At 33.3% G+C, this 18,552-nt stretch overlaps 1 protein-coding gene and 2 long non-coding RNA genes across 5 annotated transcripts in view; 1 reads left to right on the top strand and 2 right to left on the bottom strand.

Annotated features, from left to right (window-relative positions):
* Positions 1–1,631: 1,631 nt before the first annotated feature.
* Positions 1,632–18,552, bottom strand: part of LOC110799264 (organ-specific protein S2) — a 37,920-nt gene continuing 20,999 nt past the window's right edge. The window contains exon 8 of the mRNA XM_056842154.1: positions 1,632–1,682. Coding sequence (XP_056698132.1) covers positions 1,647–1,682 — 36 coding nt within the window. The 3' untranslated portion in view covers positions 1,632–1,646. The remainder of the gene's footprint in view (positions 1,683–18,552) is intronic.
* LOC110799268 (uncharacterized) lies at positions 7,289–9,118 on the top strand. Of its 2 annotated transcripts, none has more exons than XR_002536352.2 (3): positions 7,289–7,492; positions 7,651–7,777; positions 8,506–9,118. It is a non-coding gene; the product is annotated as an uncharacterized lncRNA (long non-coding RNA). The 2 variants fall into 2 exon arrangements; XR_002536353.2 differs by having other exon boundaries at positions 7,297–7,492; positions 8,640–9,118.
* LOC110799275 (uncharacterized) lies at positions 12,014–17,661 on the bottom strand. 2 transcript variants are annotated; one of them, XR_008932142.1, is made up of 5 exons: positions 16,921–17,661; positions 13,445–13,583; positions 13,233–13,311; positions 12,645–12,759; positions 12,014–12,305 (listed from the first exon to the last, which is right to left on the bottom strand). It is a non-coding gene; the product is annotated as an uncharacterized lncRNA (long non-coding RNA). The 2 variants fall into 2 exon arrangements; XR_002536355.2 differs by lacking the exon at positions 13,233–13,311 and having other exon boundaries at positions 12,016–12,305.

Here is an 18,552-nt window from a genome sequence, read left to right as displayed (position 1 = left end):
CCGACAAATTTGACCAACAGTAAATGAGGAACGATCACAGCTTTTAGGTCGTTGAGCGTTGGAAGGCCAAGTATGATGTTGAATGTGGTGAGGTTTGCTACAATTATAAACCTGGTGAAAACTTCTTTGGTCACTGGGGGAACTCCAACAGAGGTCGGGAGCAAAATGGAGCCGATTGGACGAACGATGCTCCCTCCGAATCCTACCAAGGGTCCGTACACTTTTTCTATGTCTTCAGGATTGTGTCTTAATTTCCGCAGACATTGCAGACTGATTATGTCGGACGAGCTCCCCGTGTCCACCAGTACTCTCTTCACCTTGAGATTAGCCACCTTAATCTCTATAACCAGAGGGTCATCATCATATGGCGCTGCCGCCCTTCTGTAATCGTCTTTGGAAATTTCTACAGAGGGTAGATTCTTCTGTGCTGGGCGAAGATGAGATGGACCTTTTTGCCGTCCTTCCTTACATGGTTCTCCTGCAGTTTCCCCCTGATATTACCATAACTCTTTCGTTTGAATACTTAGAGGTGGGGCTCACTTCTTTGTGTGCGTCCTCTAAATGGACGTACTGGCGGAGGTGTCCTTCAGCCGCGCGATCAGTTAATATCTTCCTCAACATCCGACAACTTTGGGTGTCATGTCCTTCATCGTTGTGGAAAGCACAGAAAGGGGCTTGTGGGCAGGAGGTGGTCAATCGTCGGGGGGACGGTTCTATTCCCAGACTCGGTCCTTCAGCAAGGAGGATCTCGTCAAGAGCCGTGTTGAACATAAAGGGACCCCTAGGGGACGACCTCCTTTTCCCCCTTTTTCCCTCGGAGCCACAACCATTTTTCCTTCGGGTGACGCTCTCATGCTGTCTTCTAGGAGCCTCTAGAGAGTAATGGCCCTGGGCCTCATCTTTCTTCTGTAAAATTCGTTTCGTCCATCTTCCTGGACGTTCCTCTTTGACATGCCGACTCTCTCCCTCCAGGGTGCGTCTCTTCATAGGTGAGTCGGGATCTTCTGACAAAAACTCTACCATCTTGCCATTATCGTGCTTAGGATTGACTTTGTGAGAACCATCCAACAAGGGCCGCACAGAAATGACGGCAGCAGGCCGGCTAACTGCCGCGTCACAATGAGTGTTGGACCCATCTTTAGACACCCCTTCTCTGGCTGGGAGTTCTGTTTTGCCCCTGGTTTTTCCGCAATCAGTTTGAAGTTCGGCCATGACACTGTACCTCCCCACAGACGGTGCCAATTGTTGTGGGATCTTTTACGGTGCTGACGTGGCACGCGTTCCTCGGAGGTATCAAGTATGACCTGGCACGAACTTCTGGCAACCTGCAAAACAAGAATATTCCCGTAGGAATATTCCCTCCGATGCTTAAGTAAGTATAAGCTAGAGAGATAAGTAATTTTTAGAGAGAAGGCAGAGCAAAGATAAGTTTTTGTTGTTGGGATGAATTGAATGCCCTTTTACCTTGGGATCTGAGCTATTTATAGTGTTAGGGTTTCTTGGGGACTGTGCCCTCAACCCTAGCTGTGGGGGGTGCGCCCCTTGGGGATTTAGGACACGTGGCATTCGGCCCGCGATGATGAACCTTTTACCATTTGGACCTGCCTTCTCAGAGAGGATGGGCCTTCCAAAATGGGGTTCTGCTCTTATTTCGTTTGGGTACCAAGGTTTGGGCCTTCTTTCTAGGTTTGGGCCCAGCTGGCCGGTATTGATCGCTGTATCCTCTTTGGGCTTTGTGGTGGAGATATTCAAGCCCACATCAGTTATCAAACATGGTTGGAAGTTGTGTTTCGGAACACTTAGACCACATTTCTGCCATATTAATTGACATTCTTTCTTTAACGTCAACAGTGGTGTCAAAGAACTTTTTTGACAACGACAAAAGGTTGTTGAATTTGTTCATGACACCACTTAATTCAGCAGTGGTCTTTAGGAACTCCTGATGAAACTCCTGATGAAAAGAACATAGTAAAAGAACATAAGAAAAACATGGGATAAAATTAAAATGAACAAATAAAGAAAAAGAACATGTTAAAGGATTAAAAGAACATTATATCAGTACAGAATAGAACAATTTTTTTTTAAAAGGGTGAAAAGAACATAAGAACAACATAGAGTAAAATGAAATGAACAAATACTTGAAAAAAGAACATCTTACGGGAATAAAAGAATATTAAAAATAAAATCCTGTCTTAATTTTATTTTTACCTCAACTGTCGAGGGTAGTTTGACTTCCTCAGTGTTGGAGTGTGTTTGTTGCTCTGGTATCTCCTGATCTTCTCCGAGTTCAGTCACCGGTGAAATTTGATGTGCTTGTTGTTGTTGACTTGGCTGTTGTTTTTGCTGTTGCTGTGGTTGTTTTTGCTGCTGTTGTTGTTGTTGTAGTGGTGGTGGTGGTGGTACTTCTTCTTGTTGTGGTGGTGATTGTGGTTGTTCTTGATCTTGTTCTTCTTGTTGTGGTGGTGGTGGTGGTGGTTGTTCTTGTTCTTCTTCTTGTTGTGGTGGTGGTGGTGGTGGTTGTTCTTGTTCTTGTTCATCAAGAATATCTCTCCTATACTGTTGTAGCTCTGGTGGGCTTTGGATTCTGTCAAGAATGATACCATGTCCAAAGCCGGACTCATTATCATGCTTAACCTTGCTGCTTATCATTTGCCTTGACCAGCATCTAATGATGGGGAAGCTCCTAGGAGGATATTCTTTTTCAATTTGCACTCGGTCAATATAACACACCTAATTTCAGAAAAACAACATATCTTTATGGTTAGTTAGATGAAAAAAGAGCATGAAAATAATTTACCAAAAACAGAAATGCTAGCTTAATGTTTTAAATATACCATTAAAAATGGTAGCGGACCAGCAAACTATCTGCTTCGGTCCTCATTCCAGTATTTAGCTGCTGTCAAAAGACTGGTATAGGCATAGTGGCACCAATTCATATTCCTTACTCGATTCAGATCAACCGTGCTAGCAAGGAATTTGAAGTTTGGCTTTGGAAATAGAAAAACATAAAAAAAAAGTCATTATTCTTCATTGAATACTAAAAAAAACATTCACTCAAAAGAACACAACTTAAATCCAAATTAAGGTAAGTACATAACAGAAGAATCATGTCCACAATTAAAAATCAAAGGAACAACCAAAATAAAAAAGAACAGCAAAGATAGGCAAAAGAACATTAAGTACAAAGAAAAGAACATTAGAGGAATATTTAAAGAAAACTTATAAGTAAAGAACATTGAGGAAACACATGAAAGAGTGATCAAAAGAACAATGATAGTTAAAAAAAGAACATTAGATTCAACACAAAAGAACACAACTTAAATCCATATTAAGGTAAGTACACAACAGAAGAATCATGTCCACAATTAAAAAATCAAAAGAACAACAAAAATAAAAAAGAACAGCAGAGATAGGTAAAAGAACATGAAGTACAAAGAAAAGAACATTAGGTCAAGATTTAAAGAAAACTTATAAGGAAAGAACATTAAAGAAACACATGAAAGAGATAATAAAAGAACAATGATAGTCAAAGAAAAGAACATTAAGTTCTAAAAGAACACAATTTATATCCAAATAAAGGTAAGTACACAACATAAGAATCATGTCTACAACTAATAATTAAAAGAACAAAAATAAAAAAGAACAGTAAAGATAGGCAAAAAAACATTAAGTAGAAAGAAAAGAATTTGAATTTTACCGATAAGTTGGTAGTGGATTTGATCATCGTGTTAACAACAACCACGAGGAAAGATCTTTTCCAGTTATTATCAACTTTAGTTGTTGGTTTGACCAACTTTTCTATCATTGTCACCAACTTTGGGCATCCAGATTTCATATCCCAATATTTCCAAAAATCTGAAAATAGTTTCTTCACCGCTGGATCTGTTTCATCTGTCCATTCTATTATCGGGTCTCCTCCAATAGGGATACCATACACAAGGTATATGTCCCCTATTGAAATTCCAAAAGAAGATTTTTGTAGATCTAGGGTCCGGTTTTTAGAGTTGAAATGGGAAAGCAACTCATACGGGAATGGATTTACATTTGGTGGTATGTCAAGGTTTAGAAAAGATCCGAACCCTAACTTTGTGACAGCTTGTTGTTTTGCCCTATTGATTTTTGAATCAGATGAAATTCCTTTCAAAAAGCGCATCAGCATTTGCGCAGTTTGCCTCACGTTCAGTTTGTGCTCATGAGGCTTTTCTTTGGCATCAGTCAAAAGCTTTTCTTCTTCCTTCACTTCAACAATCATTGTATCATTACCTCTCTGAAAAACAGAAACAAAAGAGAAAAGATTATTAGTTAGAGTGTAAAAGAACAGTAAATGTAGGAAAAAGAACAAAATAAGCAACAATTTTTTGCTTATACCAGCTTTCTGAGCTAAATGAAAAGATAGAACATTAAAGAATAATAAAAGAACACCGATATAGAGTGAGTTATTTGACCTTCTTTATCAAAGGGGCAGAGGAAGATATTGACTCTTCTTCCACTTCTTCTTCATCCTCTTCATAATCAGAACGAACAACAATCTCTTTTCCCTGCTTAGAAGTTCCTTTGCACTTCTTAACCACCGGGGCATATTTTTTCTTTTCTAGAGCTTCAAATTCCTCCTTGACTTCTTGCATCGTCTCAGAGAATTCTTCCTTATATATCTGTAATCTGTTTAGAAATCAAAAGAACATTAGTGATAAAAAAAAAGAACATTAATTTCAACACAAAAGAACACCACTTAAATCCAAATTAAGGTAACTACACAACATAAGAAATATGTCCACAATTAAAAATCAAAAGAACAACAAAAATCAAAAAGAACAGCAGAGATAGGTAAAAGAACATGAAGTACAAAGAAAAGAACATTAGAAAAGTGATGTAAAAGAACAATGATAGTCAAAGAAAAGAACAAATTCAACACAAAAGAACAAAACTTAAATCCAAATAAAGGTAAGTACACAACAGACGAACATTGTCAAAAACATAATAAAATATTTAAGAACATTGTCAAAAAATAAAAGAACAATAAAAAAATCAAAAGTTACCTTGTTCTGTTTCTATTTGGAACAGATTTCCTTAATGTTCCTTTTTTCCCTGTTTCTTCTTTGCTCTTAATTTTAGGTTGTTCATCAACCTTCTGTGCACCATCTTCTTGTCCATTAATAATTAAAGAAATATTTTTTTAAAGAAGAAAATAATGATTATAAAGGATATGATATGTAGAACAGAATAAATATAGAATATACCTCGATCGAAAAGTTAATTTTCTCTTTTTTGGTGGGGGTTTTGGATGTTCATCCTCCTTTTCTTCTTTCGAGGCATTGGTCTGTGCATTTAGCCTCTCCTCTTGTGCTTTCAGCTGTTTTTGCATGTTTAACAGCATTTGTTGCTGTCCAAGTATGAGCTTCCTTTGCTCTTGAATACTTAATATTCTGAAAAAAGAACAAACACAAAAGAACATTAAGATTTATATCTAATAAACATAAAAGAACAGAATAATAAAACCCCCCCCCAAAAAAAAAAACAAGTGCACCGTTCTTAGGATGAACATGGCTTGTATTTCTTCTCCTTCCCCCTTTATTTTTTTAATTTTTCATTTTCTATATATATAATATTTCTCCTTTGAGATTCATCAATTTTCATTTTAGAAACACATTCTTGAGAGAGAAAGAGGAGAGTTTTTAGTTTCTCCCAACAGAGGAGAGATTCTAAGAGAGAGAAAGTTCAAAACAAATTTTCTCTTCCTTCTTTCTCTGAAATGTGATTTTAATTGAATTACATTTACAAAAAACTAGTATATTCATCAATATACTATTTCAATTTAGCTATTTTTTGAATTTTTTTATTAATTCAAAGAAGTTTATATTATGTTGTTGATGAAGGAGCATCGGGTGATTAAGGTAAATTTTCTCGTTTTAATTCTATGTTCTTTTCCAATTTTAATGTTCTTTTCTTATAACTTTGTATTTCTATGGCATCAAAATAGTGTGTTCTTTTATAGAATGAGAAATTGTTCTTTTTACATATCTAAAGTGTTGTTTTCATATATTTTTTGATGAATAAAGTAACGGAATTAAAGCATATTCTTAATTAGAACATATGTTGGCTGGAAAAGAACATTTGCAGAACTTAAAAGAAAAAGAAAAAATATAGATGAGGTTTTATATTTGTACTTTTGTCTTTTTATATAAGTGTTCTTTTTGTGTTTTGTTAATGTTCTTTTTGTGATTTAAAGTTCATCAAAGGTTCGTCGTTTTATTTTTAATTAGAACATAAATTAGTTTGAAAAGAACAATTCCAGCAATTAAAAGAACAAGAAAAAACATAGATCTGGTTTTAAAGTCCATCAAAAATTCGTCGTTTTATTTACTAGTTTTTTGTAAATTGGTTGAAAAAGAACAATTTCATCACTTAAAAGAACAACACACAAATATAGATCTGGTTGTAGTTCATCAAAGGTTCGTCGTTCTATTTTTAATTAGAACATAAAACGGTTGAAAAAGAACAAATAAAGAATTTAAAAGAACATCTAACATTTTACGAATTTTACTCCTAAATTGTTACGGAATTTAAATATAAAATGCATAAACTAGAATAATATCGTCATTTTGGTGGTTAGAACACAAATTCAATGTAGAAGAACAATTTAAATTTAAATATAGATCTGGATTTTCAAATTGAAATTGAAACAAAAAACTTACTTAGCTTCCGGATTTTCTTCTTCTGGTTTTGAAATTTCTTTGTTCTTCTTTTTCACAAAATCTTTCAGAGGAATCTCATCACTTCTGTTTACAATTGCAAATTCTTTAGTATAATTTCCGAAATCATAAGAATTGAGCTAAAATGAACCACAATTGGAAGAACAAAAATCACCACTTACTCGACAGATGTTTTTGGTTTGTCTGATTTGTTAACTTTACCATTTTGCTGATCTTTAGTTGAAATTGAGTTGGAATTGTTGTAGAAATTGAGTTAGAATGTAGAAGGAAGTTGAGTAGTTTTTGGGGAAATCGGTTTTGAGAGAAGTTGCATGTCACCGTACTTTGAATTTTGGTATTTATGGCAATGTTTTTTAGAGGAGAGAGAAATAACCGTTCGTTTTTTAATTTTTAATTTTTTATTTGTACCTTTTGTCTGCTTTTTATGTTAGTGTTCTTTTTGTTCATGTTCTTTTTGTTCATGTTCTTTTGTTAATGTTCTTTTTTTTTTGCGATTTTTATTTTGGTTGCATTTTATTGTTATTTAGGTGCGTTTTGGGGCAGGTGCACCAAGAGCACCATGCCCCCCTGTATAATCCGAGCGTTGGACTTCCATAAACTTTCTCTTTTATCTCTTCTCGTGCTTCACTCTCCTCAGGAACTCCTTTTGTACTCTCCTCCATTTTTCCTCTCCTTCATGATTCTCTCTCCTCACCGCTACCACTCCTCACCTGCTGCAACCACTGCACCGCCACCATCTCCACGCTTCCATCATTTATGCGTCGTCTCTTCTGCTTCAATTTGTGAGTGATTTTTTGTTGATTTCTGTAAATTGTATATTTCTAGGGTTAGGCAATAGTTGAGTGACTCCTAATGTTCTTAGTAATTTTTAGCTTAGATTTTGATGTTCACATGCGAAAATTACTGCAACACCAATTATTCACTTGTTATATGTGATTAGGGAGGAATTAAAGAAATTGTGAAAAGGTTTTCGCAAAATCCACCGCTCCGCCACCACCCCGCCGACCTCCACCACTTTGACTACTACCACTCCGCCGACCGCCACCATATATGCGCCCTCTTCTCTGGTGAGTTATTTTTATTGTTTCATTAAAATTTTAGGGTTAGATAATGAGTTTCACTTATGTCTGATTGTAGTGCCTGTCGAAATTTGCTGCAAATGAGTAGATTGTTGATAGTTTTTTCCTGTGATTTGTGTGGATAATTACAATGTTGTTCAACTAAATTGGTTAATTGATTAAATGGAAGCTCCTTAAATGTTTGCTCAGTAATCATCATTTTCTCTCCTTAATTGTTTGTTCATTTATGGATGAGCAAATACTTTCAGAGTCTACTCTGAAACTAGTTTATCTGAAGATATATTAAACTCTTTGTTAGATACTCCTTGTAAGACTATAAATATGAAACTGGTTTATTGAAAGATATTTTTTACCCCAGTTGGTAGTGGTTATGAGTCCCCATTAATAGCTTATATACCAGATGCCACAATAAATTATGAACATGTGTTTTTCTGTTCCAAAACGACATCAATAATGGTTCCATACCTATAAGCTAAGGCTAGGGTTCAAATGTATCGTTCTGTTTTTTTTAGAAAGTCGTGAAAATAATGTTTATTTTACCATTTTCAACTGAGAATGGAGGGGGTAGTACATTTTAGTGTGTTTCATGTTACAATGTGCACTTTGATGATAGGTTGAATGCAAAGTTAATGGATTTAAGTTGTAAATTTGTTTGTTATTTGAGGTTTGTTGTTCTGAGTAGTGTATAAGAGAATCTATCATGTAACTACCGTCAGGATATTTTCTGTGACTGCAATATGCTTCTGGATGAGCTTTTTTCTCCAAGTGTGATGCGGCGACTTAAAGTGTCACTATTCATGAATATGAGAAACCCTGTAAAGCTCTACTTCAACTGATAAAATTTGTGCAGAAAAAGTGCAGCCGTCTTGGACAAATTAGTTATTGTCTGCAACAAGAAGGATGAAATTTATTCAGCAGAGGAAAACGAGTTCATTTCACAGTTAGCAGGCTTTCCAAGAACCTTGCAGAAGGCAAAGGTTGTTTTTAGTAACTCATAGCAAGGTGCGTAGGTGCATCGTGGGTGTTTATAATTACTCCGTAGATGATATCTTTTGTTTAGGAGATAGGACCCCTGTTGCAAAATTCAGTGTTGCTGCTACTGGTAGAGGCCTAGTGTTAAAATCAGAGATTGCTAGGAAAATGGTTCAGTTGTAGTGATTTTGGATGTGGCATTAGGTGCTGCTCTTTGATATTATAGCAACTTGTTTGGTAAGTAGTAAAAGTAATGAGTTTTATGTAATTTTGCAGAACTAGTTTCATTATTTCTCCCAGTTATGTATTTCCCTTTCTGCATAGATTTTCTATAATTCAAGGCAGCATTAGATTTTATTGTTGGAGCATGTTCACAGTCTTAATTTATCCCATTAGCTTCTTGAACACAAAGCAACCAATCTCCTTTAGGTTTATCCATAATTTCTATTTTTTTTTCTCCTTATACTCTTCATTACAATACTTGATCTCGTACCGCCTCGAGCAACTTTCTTGCAAGGGTATATCCCCTGCACCGGTTAGATTCAGAGTGGTCAGCCGCTGTATCGCAATTGTAGTCCTTCCATGGATTGTAGAAGCTTACGCGTCATTTGTATTGTTGATGATTTTGTTAAGCCAAACGTAGCCGTAGTTAGAAATTTATGCCTAGAGAGAATTCCCACTCTGTTTGACTTTTATTTGCGACCGCTTGACTTTAGTTTTGCTAATAACAATATGATTATCCCCAAGTCGTATCATTCTCCAAGACATTACTGTAAGACATGAAGGTTGAGGGAGCTTCCATTTCACATGATAGATAGAATTGATTTCAAAGTATATGCATTTGTTTGAGTATTGGAACTTCTGTGTTTCGTGCAAAATGAGCTTTCCTAGCTTACATAGAAAAAATCCTGACGGTAGTTACCTGACAAATGAGTAAATTTATTTTGCTCATTTGCGCAAATGAGTAATTTTTTTTCTTCTCATTTTCACAAATGAGTAAACTTATTTTTCTCATTTACACAAATGAGTAAATTTATTTTGCTTATTTGCACAAATGAGTAAATTTATCTTTGAAATTCATATTATTCATATTATAAATGAGTAAATTTATTTTGCTCATTAGAACAAATGAGTAAATATTCTTTAGCTCATTTACACAAATGAATAAATTTATTTTGCACATTTTCACAAATGAGTAAAATAAATTCATATTATTCATATTATAAATGAGTAAATTTATTTTGCTCATTTCACAGAGTAAATTTATTTTGCTCATTTTCACAAATGAGTAAATTTATTTTACTCATTTACACAAATGAGTAAATTTATTTTGCTCATTTTCACAAATGAGTAAATTTAAAATCGAAACTATAATATTTGATCATTTAGACACAATGAGCAATAGTTCAGATTTTAATATTTTTTCTCATTTAGAAACAATGAGCAAATGTTTAAAATTCGAACTTTAATATTTGCTCATTTAAAAACAATGAAAAGATGTTTAAAATTCGAACTTCAACATTGCTCATTTAGACACGATGAGCAAAAGTTTAAAGTCCGGATTTTAATATTTGCTCATTTAGACAAAGTCAGCAAATGTTTAAAATCCGAACTTTAATATTTGCTCATTTAGACACAGTGAGCAAAATTTTAAAATCGAAACTATAATATTTGCTCATTTAGACACAATGAGCAAAAGTTTAAAATCGAACTTTAATATTTTCTCATTTAAAAACAATGAGCAAATGTTTAAAATTCGAACTTTAATATTTGCTCATTTAGACACAATGAGCAAAATTTTAAAATCCGAACTTTAATATTTGCTCATTTAAAAACAATGGGCAAATGTTTAAAATTCGAACTTTAATATTTGCTCATTTAAACACAATGAGCAAAATTTTAAAACTCGAACTTTAATATTTGCTCATTTAAAATCAATGAGTAAAAATTTAAAATTGATGATTCAGGCGTTGACTTAGCATTAGCATGTGTGCTATCACGTGACACCTATTTCTTTCATTTTTCTTTCTCTTCTTCCCTCCTTTCTCCATTCGTATTCCTCTGCAACTTTTCTCCTAGTCATTCATCACCAATTCATTACAGAAGTCCTTTGTTTTCTTCTTTCCCAACCACCTTCATCCTTAAAATGAAATATATAGGATTCCGATATATAAAAAAGGTTCCAATTAAAAACCCATTTTTTTACAAAAAAAGCTAAACAATGATTTCTACTGCGCTTTACGATCCGAATTTAATCAACATAAACTCCAATTAATTCACAAGCTTAATGTCTTTCGCATCAATGGTCGTGACAAATAATGCCAAAATATCTCACCATCCTCGCCAATTTCTTTTGTCCTTTTTGTTTTTTTGTCAATTTATTTGTGTGATCCGTTGTACAGAGTAACTTGAAATTTTCTTAAATTTTGTTGTTTAAGTTAGAATTTGTTTGTATTTTCTTAATTAAACTTCTAAAATGTTTAATTTCAAGCATTTTGCTTCCTGATACTTGTGAATTTTGTAAAACACAGAAGATTGTGAATTAAGTTTTTTTAAAAGTTGAAAATCATGGAGTAAGTTTGGTGTTGCAGTCTTTGCTTGTAGCATTCATTCTTGGGTTATGATGGGTAGCCTTTGGTGAGTTGTAAACTTGTAATGGAAGAACAATTTCTGGTTATGATCGTTTATGTTGTATTTGCATCATAGGAGGAAAATAAATTGGTAATTCAATTATATGTAAAATTAGTTAGGGGAGGTCGGAGAGTTAGAGATGTCAACCATGGTAGATTAGAGGATGAGTTATTGAAGAGGAGAAGATGAGTTATTGAAGAGAATGAAAATCGAGGGATGAAGGGCGTAAACAGTTAGAGGAAAATGGGTCACGTGCAGTGAACATATCAAGTCAACGTCGGAAAATGCAGTTAACTACCGATTTCCGACCAAAGGTGGTCTTTGACAAAAAGATTTATAATTTAGGTTTCTTTTTACAAAATTTTATTTAAAAGGTGGTTTTTCGCAAATTTACTCTTTTAAAAGGTGGTTTTTGATAAATTTGCCTAAAATTAATATTTGATCATTTAAAAACATTGAGAAATTTTTAAAATCCGAACTTTAATATTTGCTCATTTAGAAACAATGAGCAAAATTTTAAAAGAAATTTGCTCATTTCCGCATATGAGCGAACAAAGTTTACTCATTTGTAAAGTAGCAAAAAAATAAAATACTGATTTGTGATAATGAGTAAATTTTTTTTTTATCATTTGTGCAAATGAGCACATATTATTAGAGTAGATGCTTGCAGATGGCAGCTTGCAGATGCTTTGTTTCTTGTTTTTATGAGAGCTAGCAGATGCTAAACTGCTAAATGGCAATAATATTACATAGAAGTAACTGTTATAATACAAGCATTATCTAAAAAATCCAACCACCATAAAATACGGAGTAGAGATTAATTTTCACTCGGACAGAATCCATGAGGTTGATGCAATCCAGGTGATTCTTCAAGTATACACATCTACAAACATAGCTTCATATTTTGAGGTTGCTGCAAATAAACCAAGGTACTGTCCATCAGATAATACTAAAAAAAGCACACCACAAAATGAACTTATAAGGATAAAACACCCATCCTCGATTGTTTTATGGCTTAATCCTCCTTTCCATCATACCAATCATCTTCAAAATGACTCGTGAGAAACTCCCAGCTTCACCAATCCTACCACTATGGACTTTTTATATTATAAGTAGGAATGGACAAGACCAACACCGTTATGAAGAAAAGTTATTATTCCCAAGCTCGTAAACAAAGAGACATACAGATCGATGACACCACAATGTAATGGCAGGTTCTGAGAGATCAAAATGTAAAATAAGAATGTGTTACCATGTAGCTGGCTGATATCAACCTACAACCAAACCACCTCGTATGCATTCCACGATGGGGATTTATTGCAGCTTCCTTGCTGTTAAAACGCAGGTAGATATGACCAGCACTGTGTCTGCAAACCCATATATGCTAACAAAATTATTACTTTGGGTCACAAAACCACCTTATGGCAGCAAGCAGAACCAAAGGGCTTAAAGCAAATGACACAACTATGTGTTTTATTTTTAAAACAAAATTAATAATTAGGTCTATCGTTTATTCAATGGGTAAAGAAAAAAAAGTAATTGCGATTTCTGATTTCCGATCCCTAAGTCTATGTTCAGCATAATTTTTGAGCCAGCAATATTTCAATTTTGGTTTCCAAAACTAAATCAAGTGAGACCAGTAGATTCTCGGACAACCATCTAACAACAATGTCTCTGATATGGTCATGTATAACAGCCCACCCGTCTGATGCCCCAACTCGGTAATTGATAACAGCAAGGAGATTTTGACCAATCAAGCATGATGAAATTTCAACCTAATTTCCACTATAAGAAAAATGACATTTACTGGTAAGTGATCACAAATAGGGGGATCACATACTTGTCAACATGGATATGTCTAACTTGACCAAATTTTGGACATTCCTCTTCAACATCTTCTTTAATCTCCAAGTCAAACTCTGGATCAGTTTGCAATGCAATAATAATAATAATAATAATATTAACATACACAAGTAAAAGGAAGAAGATGTCCTAAAGTTTTGAAGGAAACAATATGATATGTTGACATACAAGAAACTCACAAGGGCATACCTCAGCAGACACTCACTAGGGGTGCCTACAGCTTCAGGAAGTGCGGGAGTAGGAGCGGCAGAATGTCCATTGAACACGGACAATCGGCTGAAGAAAAGTTGTGCTATTAAAAACCGATTCACCAAGACTTCCTGCAATGCTGCTTACAAGACAACAGATATTACCCCCAAGGAAAAGGGGGAAACAAGGCTTAAGCAGAGACAAGAATACAGGACACAAATTTAAAATCGAAACTATAATATTTGCTCATTTAGACACAATGAGAAAAACTTTAAAATCGAACTTTAATATTTGCTCATTTAAAAACAATGATCAAATGTTTAAAATTCGAACTTTAATATTTGCTCATTTAGACACAATGAGCAAAATTTTAAAATCCGAACTTTAATATTTGCTCATTTAAAAACAATGATCAAATGTTTAAAATTCGAACTTTAATATTTGCTCATTTAGAAACAATGAGAAAAAGTTTAAAATCGAACTTTAATATTTGCTCATTTAAAGACAATGATCAAATGTTTAAAATTCGAACTTTAATATTTGCTCATTTAGACACAATGAGCAAAATTTTAAAATCGAACTTTAATATTTGCTCATTTAAAAACAATGATCAAATTTTTAAAATTCGAACTTTAATATTTGCTCATTTAGACACAATGAGCAAAATTTTAAAATCGAACTTTAATATTTGCTCATTTAAAAACAATGATCAAATGTTTAAAATTCGAACTTTAATATTTGCTCATTTAGACACAATGAGCAAAATCTTAAAATCGAACTTTAATATTTGCTCATTTAAAAACAATGATCAAATGTTTAAAATTCGAACCTTAATATTTGCTCATTTAGACACAATGAGCAAAATTTTAAAATCGAACTTTAATATTTGCTCATTTAAAAACAATGATCAAATGTTTAAAATTCGAACTTTAATATTTGCTCATTTAGACACAATGAGCAAAATTTTAAAATCCGAACTTTAATATTTGCTCATTTAAAATCAATGATCAAATGTTTAAAATTCGAACTTTAATATTTGCTCATTTAGACACAATGAGAAAATTTTTAAAATCCGAACTTTAATATTTGCTCATTTAGACACAATGAGCAAAAGTTTAAAGTTCGATTTTTAATATTTGCTCATTTAGACACAATGAGCAAAAGTTTAAAGTTCGGATTTTAATATTTGCTCATTTAGACACAATGAGCAAAAACTTTAAAATACGAACTTTAATATTTGCTCATTTAGACACAATGAGAAAAAATATTTTTGCTAATTTTATATAGTTCACACAAATAAGCAAATATGTTTGCTCATTTTTAAAATTTTAAAATTCGGGTTTGTTAATATTCAAAACTTTTGCTCATTGTGTCTAAATGAGCAAATATTTTAAAATCTCCGATTACTTAACATTCAAAACATTTGCTCATTTTTTTATAAATTACACAAATGAGCAAATATTTTTTCCTCATTTTCAATAAGTTTACGCATATGAGCAAATTATTTGCTAAAAAGCCAAACAAAATTCATACTTTCCATGTAATCAGGCAACTCAATATCAATCTATTTCTATATTGTCAGCATATACTCTGGCAAAGTACTCTAACAGGTCCTGGGCATACATAAATTCTGAAATTTCGCTCATTTAGTACAAATGAGCAGAAGAAAATATCAAATAAGCAAATCTAAAGTAGAACAATGCAACAATTTGGGGATTTTCAGTCGACATTTTTATGGTTCTTCCGAGTTTCAACATGAGATTGAGAACAAATTGGACACCAAATTACTCGTTTACGCAAAACATGATCAAATCTCCAAATTACTTGACATCCAAAAACTTTTGCTCATTGTGTCTAAATGAGCAAATATTTTAAAATCTCATATTACTTGACATCCAAAAACTTTGCTCATTTTTTATAGTTTACAGAAATGAGCAAATATTTTTGCTCATTTTTAAAATGTTATAGTTCGGATTTGTTAACATTCAAAACTTTTGCTCATTTTTTATAAGTTTACTCCAATTGAGCAAATATTTTTGCTCATTTCTTATAGTTTACACAATATTTGCTCATTTTCAAAGTTTTAAGTTCGGGTTTTTTAAATTCAAAACTTTTGCTGATTGTGTCTAAATGAGCAAATATTTTGAAATATCGGATTATTTAACATTCAAAAAAATTGCTCATTTTTTATAGTCTACTCAATCGAGCAAATATTTTTGCTCATTTCTTATAGTTTACACAAATGAGCAAATATTTTTGCTCATTTTTAAAATTTTAAAGTTAGATGTTTGTTAAATTCAAAACTTTGTGTCTAAATGAACAAATATTTTAAAATCTCAGATTACTTAACATTCAAAAAATTTGCTCATTTTTTATAGTCTACACAATCGAGCAAATATTTTTGCTCATTTCTTATAGTTCACACAAATGAGCAAATATCTTTGCTCATTTTTAAAATTTTAAAGTTCGAGTTTGTTATATTCTAAACTTTTTCTCATTTGGACTAAATGAGCAAATATTTTAAAATCTCAGATTACTTAACATTCAAAATATTTGCTCATTTTTTATTGTTTATTTAAATGAGCAAATATTTTTGCTCATTTCTTATAGTTCACACAAATGAGCAAATATTTTTGCTCATTTTTAAAATTTTAAATTTTGAGTTTGTTAAATTCAAAAATTTTGCTCATTTAGTCTAAACGAGCAAATATTTTAAAATCTGAGATTAATTAACATTCAAAAAATTTGCTCATTTTTTATTGTTTATTCAAATGAGCAAATTTTTTGCTCATTTTTCAAAATTTAAAGTTCTGGTTTGTTAATATTCAAAACTTTTGTTCATTGTGTATAAATGAGCAAATATATTAAAATCTCATATTACTTACCATTCAAAAAATTTGCTCATTTTTTTTATAGTCAACACAAATTAGCAAATATTTTGCTCATTTTTTATAATTTACACAAATGAGCAAATATTTTGAATGTTAAGTAATCCGAGATTCGAGATACTATTTCATCCAAGACTCAACCAACAAATAAGTAAGAATATCATTCTAGATACAAACTATAAGATTCAAGATGTTATTCTTAAAAGACCAAACATTATACAACTGCCATAATCAACTTCAAAATACAACACCAGGATTATTATTACCAATATCTCGACTATGCAAACTGCAAAACACACATTCAACAGACTGAGAATAAACAAACAGGAGCTGAACGCTTCAATTACAGCCTATGACCAAGTTAATCAATTGCATCAGACCTTCCCAATCGCCCACCTAACTACTGGGAAGGGTTTCTACTTTCTAATGGGAGAGCAACATCATATGCATAACCTATTAATCTATTTACCAACAGACTCATCTATTCAAAATAAGCTCATTAGAAGCAAATGTTTTGTTACTTTCAGGAAAAAAACATCCATAGCATAGAAAGAGAAATTACCATGATCTATGAAAGCATTATCTAACCTGGTTGTGAGTCAGAAGTCGCAGAACAAGTTATGGTGCAAATGCCCTGGTAAATGCCTCAATAATTGACGAGTGATTGCGTCAAATTATCCAGTGCGGTTCCTTACAGAAAGATTGAGAGAAATTAAAACAATACTGATGAGTGACATTTATGTCGCTCATAGGTAGTAATTTAGGCATAATTTGAGTCGTTTTATTCTATTTTTAACATTTTTATTTCTCCTTCCTCCCTCGCCTTCCAACACAGCACTCCGTCTCACAACACCATTCCACGCAACAACCAACAGTGCTACTACATCAAACAACCTATCACTCCTTAGCATCAACCAACAACAGCAACAAAAACTCAATCAAAATCGAGCACGAAAATACAGAGAAAACAGAGCAAAAAAGCAGAGTAACTGGGTTCGGTCGAACCCGTATTAAGTTCGACCGAACCCAATTTTTTAAGTTCCTGACAAGGCCGGGTCCGGTCGAACCCACCGTGTGTTCGCCCAATCTAGAATCGGGTTCGCTCGAACCTCCATTAACGTTCGACCGAACATTTCACCGCTCAAATTGGGTGTACGGAATTAATGAAGTCACGTGGCTCGTGGTTGTTGGCCGCTTGATTTGCCGTCGTACAATCTCGATTAACGGTTGTGGTAGAGGGTGATTGATGAACGACGATGATTGTGGGTGATGATTGATGACAGTTGATGAATTGGACGAGGATGATTGACGACGCTGATGATGATGAGGATGCGTGATATATGCGTTTTATATAGAGTTTTTACCCCCGTCCCTTAGTACTTTTTGATCTCAAATGAGCTCTTCGGAGCGATTTTTAGTACTAATGTGCTCCTTGTAGTGTGTTTGTAGTTTCAGGTTCATCATTGTAGGAATTAACATATTTTTGTGCATTTCCTACTTATTTGAATCAATACAAGAGATTATATACTTTCGAGAGCGCAAACATTGAGTTGGAAGAATTTTCATGCAAAGCGAATAGTGAAAGAAGTAGAAAACTGAATGTCGTCCACTCTTTTGATCATAACTCGAGTTATACAACTCCAAATGCAGAGATTCAAATTGGATTAGATTCTAGACTTCAAGAGCTTTCCAACGAGTGGTCACTCGCCTAATTCTGACTTATAACGAAGGAGATATGGTGTTTTTAAGATACGGGATCGTGCAGTTTGACTAGCAGATCGCCCGATCGGGCGGCCCATTGCCCGATCGGTCGACGACAACCTGCGCAGATTTTTGCTTTATTTCCGGTTATTTTTCTTCTACTTTTGGGCAAGACTATAAATATAGCCCTTAGACATATTATTTGGGATCTTATTTTTCTAGTACCTTAGTTTATTGCTTAGTTTTTATTCTTTCTCTAAACTTTTGTTAATTACTTTTATTATTGCTTTCAAGTTTCAAACTTTAAATTTCATCCTTTGTTCTCCAATTTGGTATTTATTATTTCTTTCCTTATTTATTCAATTTTAATTATGTTTTCATTAATCATGTATGCTTTGTTTAAATTAAATATTTGTGAGTAGTTTATATTCTAGGGTTTTGGGAATCCATGAATTAATATGAAGGGATGATTGAATGTTGTTGATTGTTGGTATTGTGGTTAATTCCTATTGATTGATT

The sequence above is a fragment of the Spinacia oleracea genome, chromosome 4 (assembly GCF_020520425.1).
Source record: "Spinacia oleracea cultivar Varoflay chromosome 4, BTI_SOV_V1, whole genome shotgun sequence".
Taxonomy (NCBI): domain Eukaryota; kingdom Viridiplantae; phylum Streptophyta; class Magnoliopsida; order Caryophyllales; family Amaranthaceae; genus Spinacia; species Spinacia oleracea.
The sequence above is the reverse complement of the archived record's forward strand: the minus strand, read 5'-3'. Positions and strand labels throughout refer to the sequence as shown.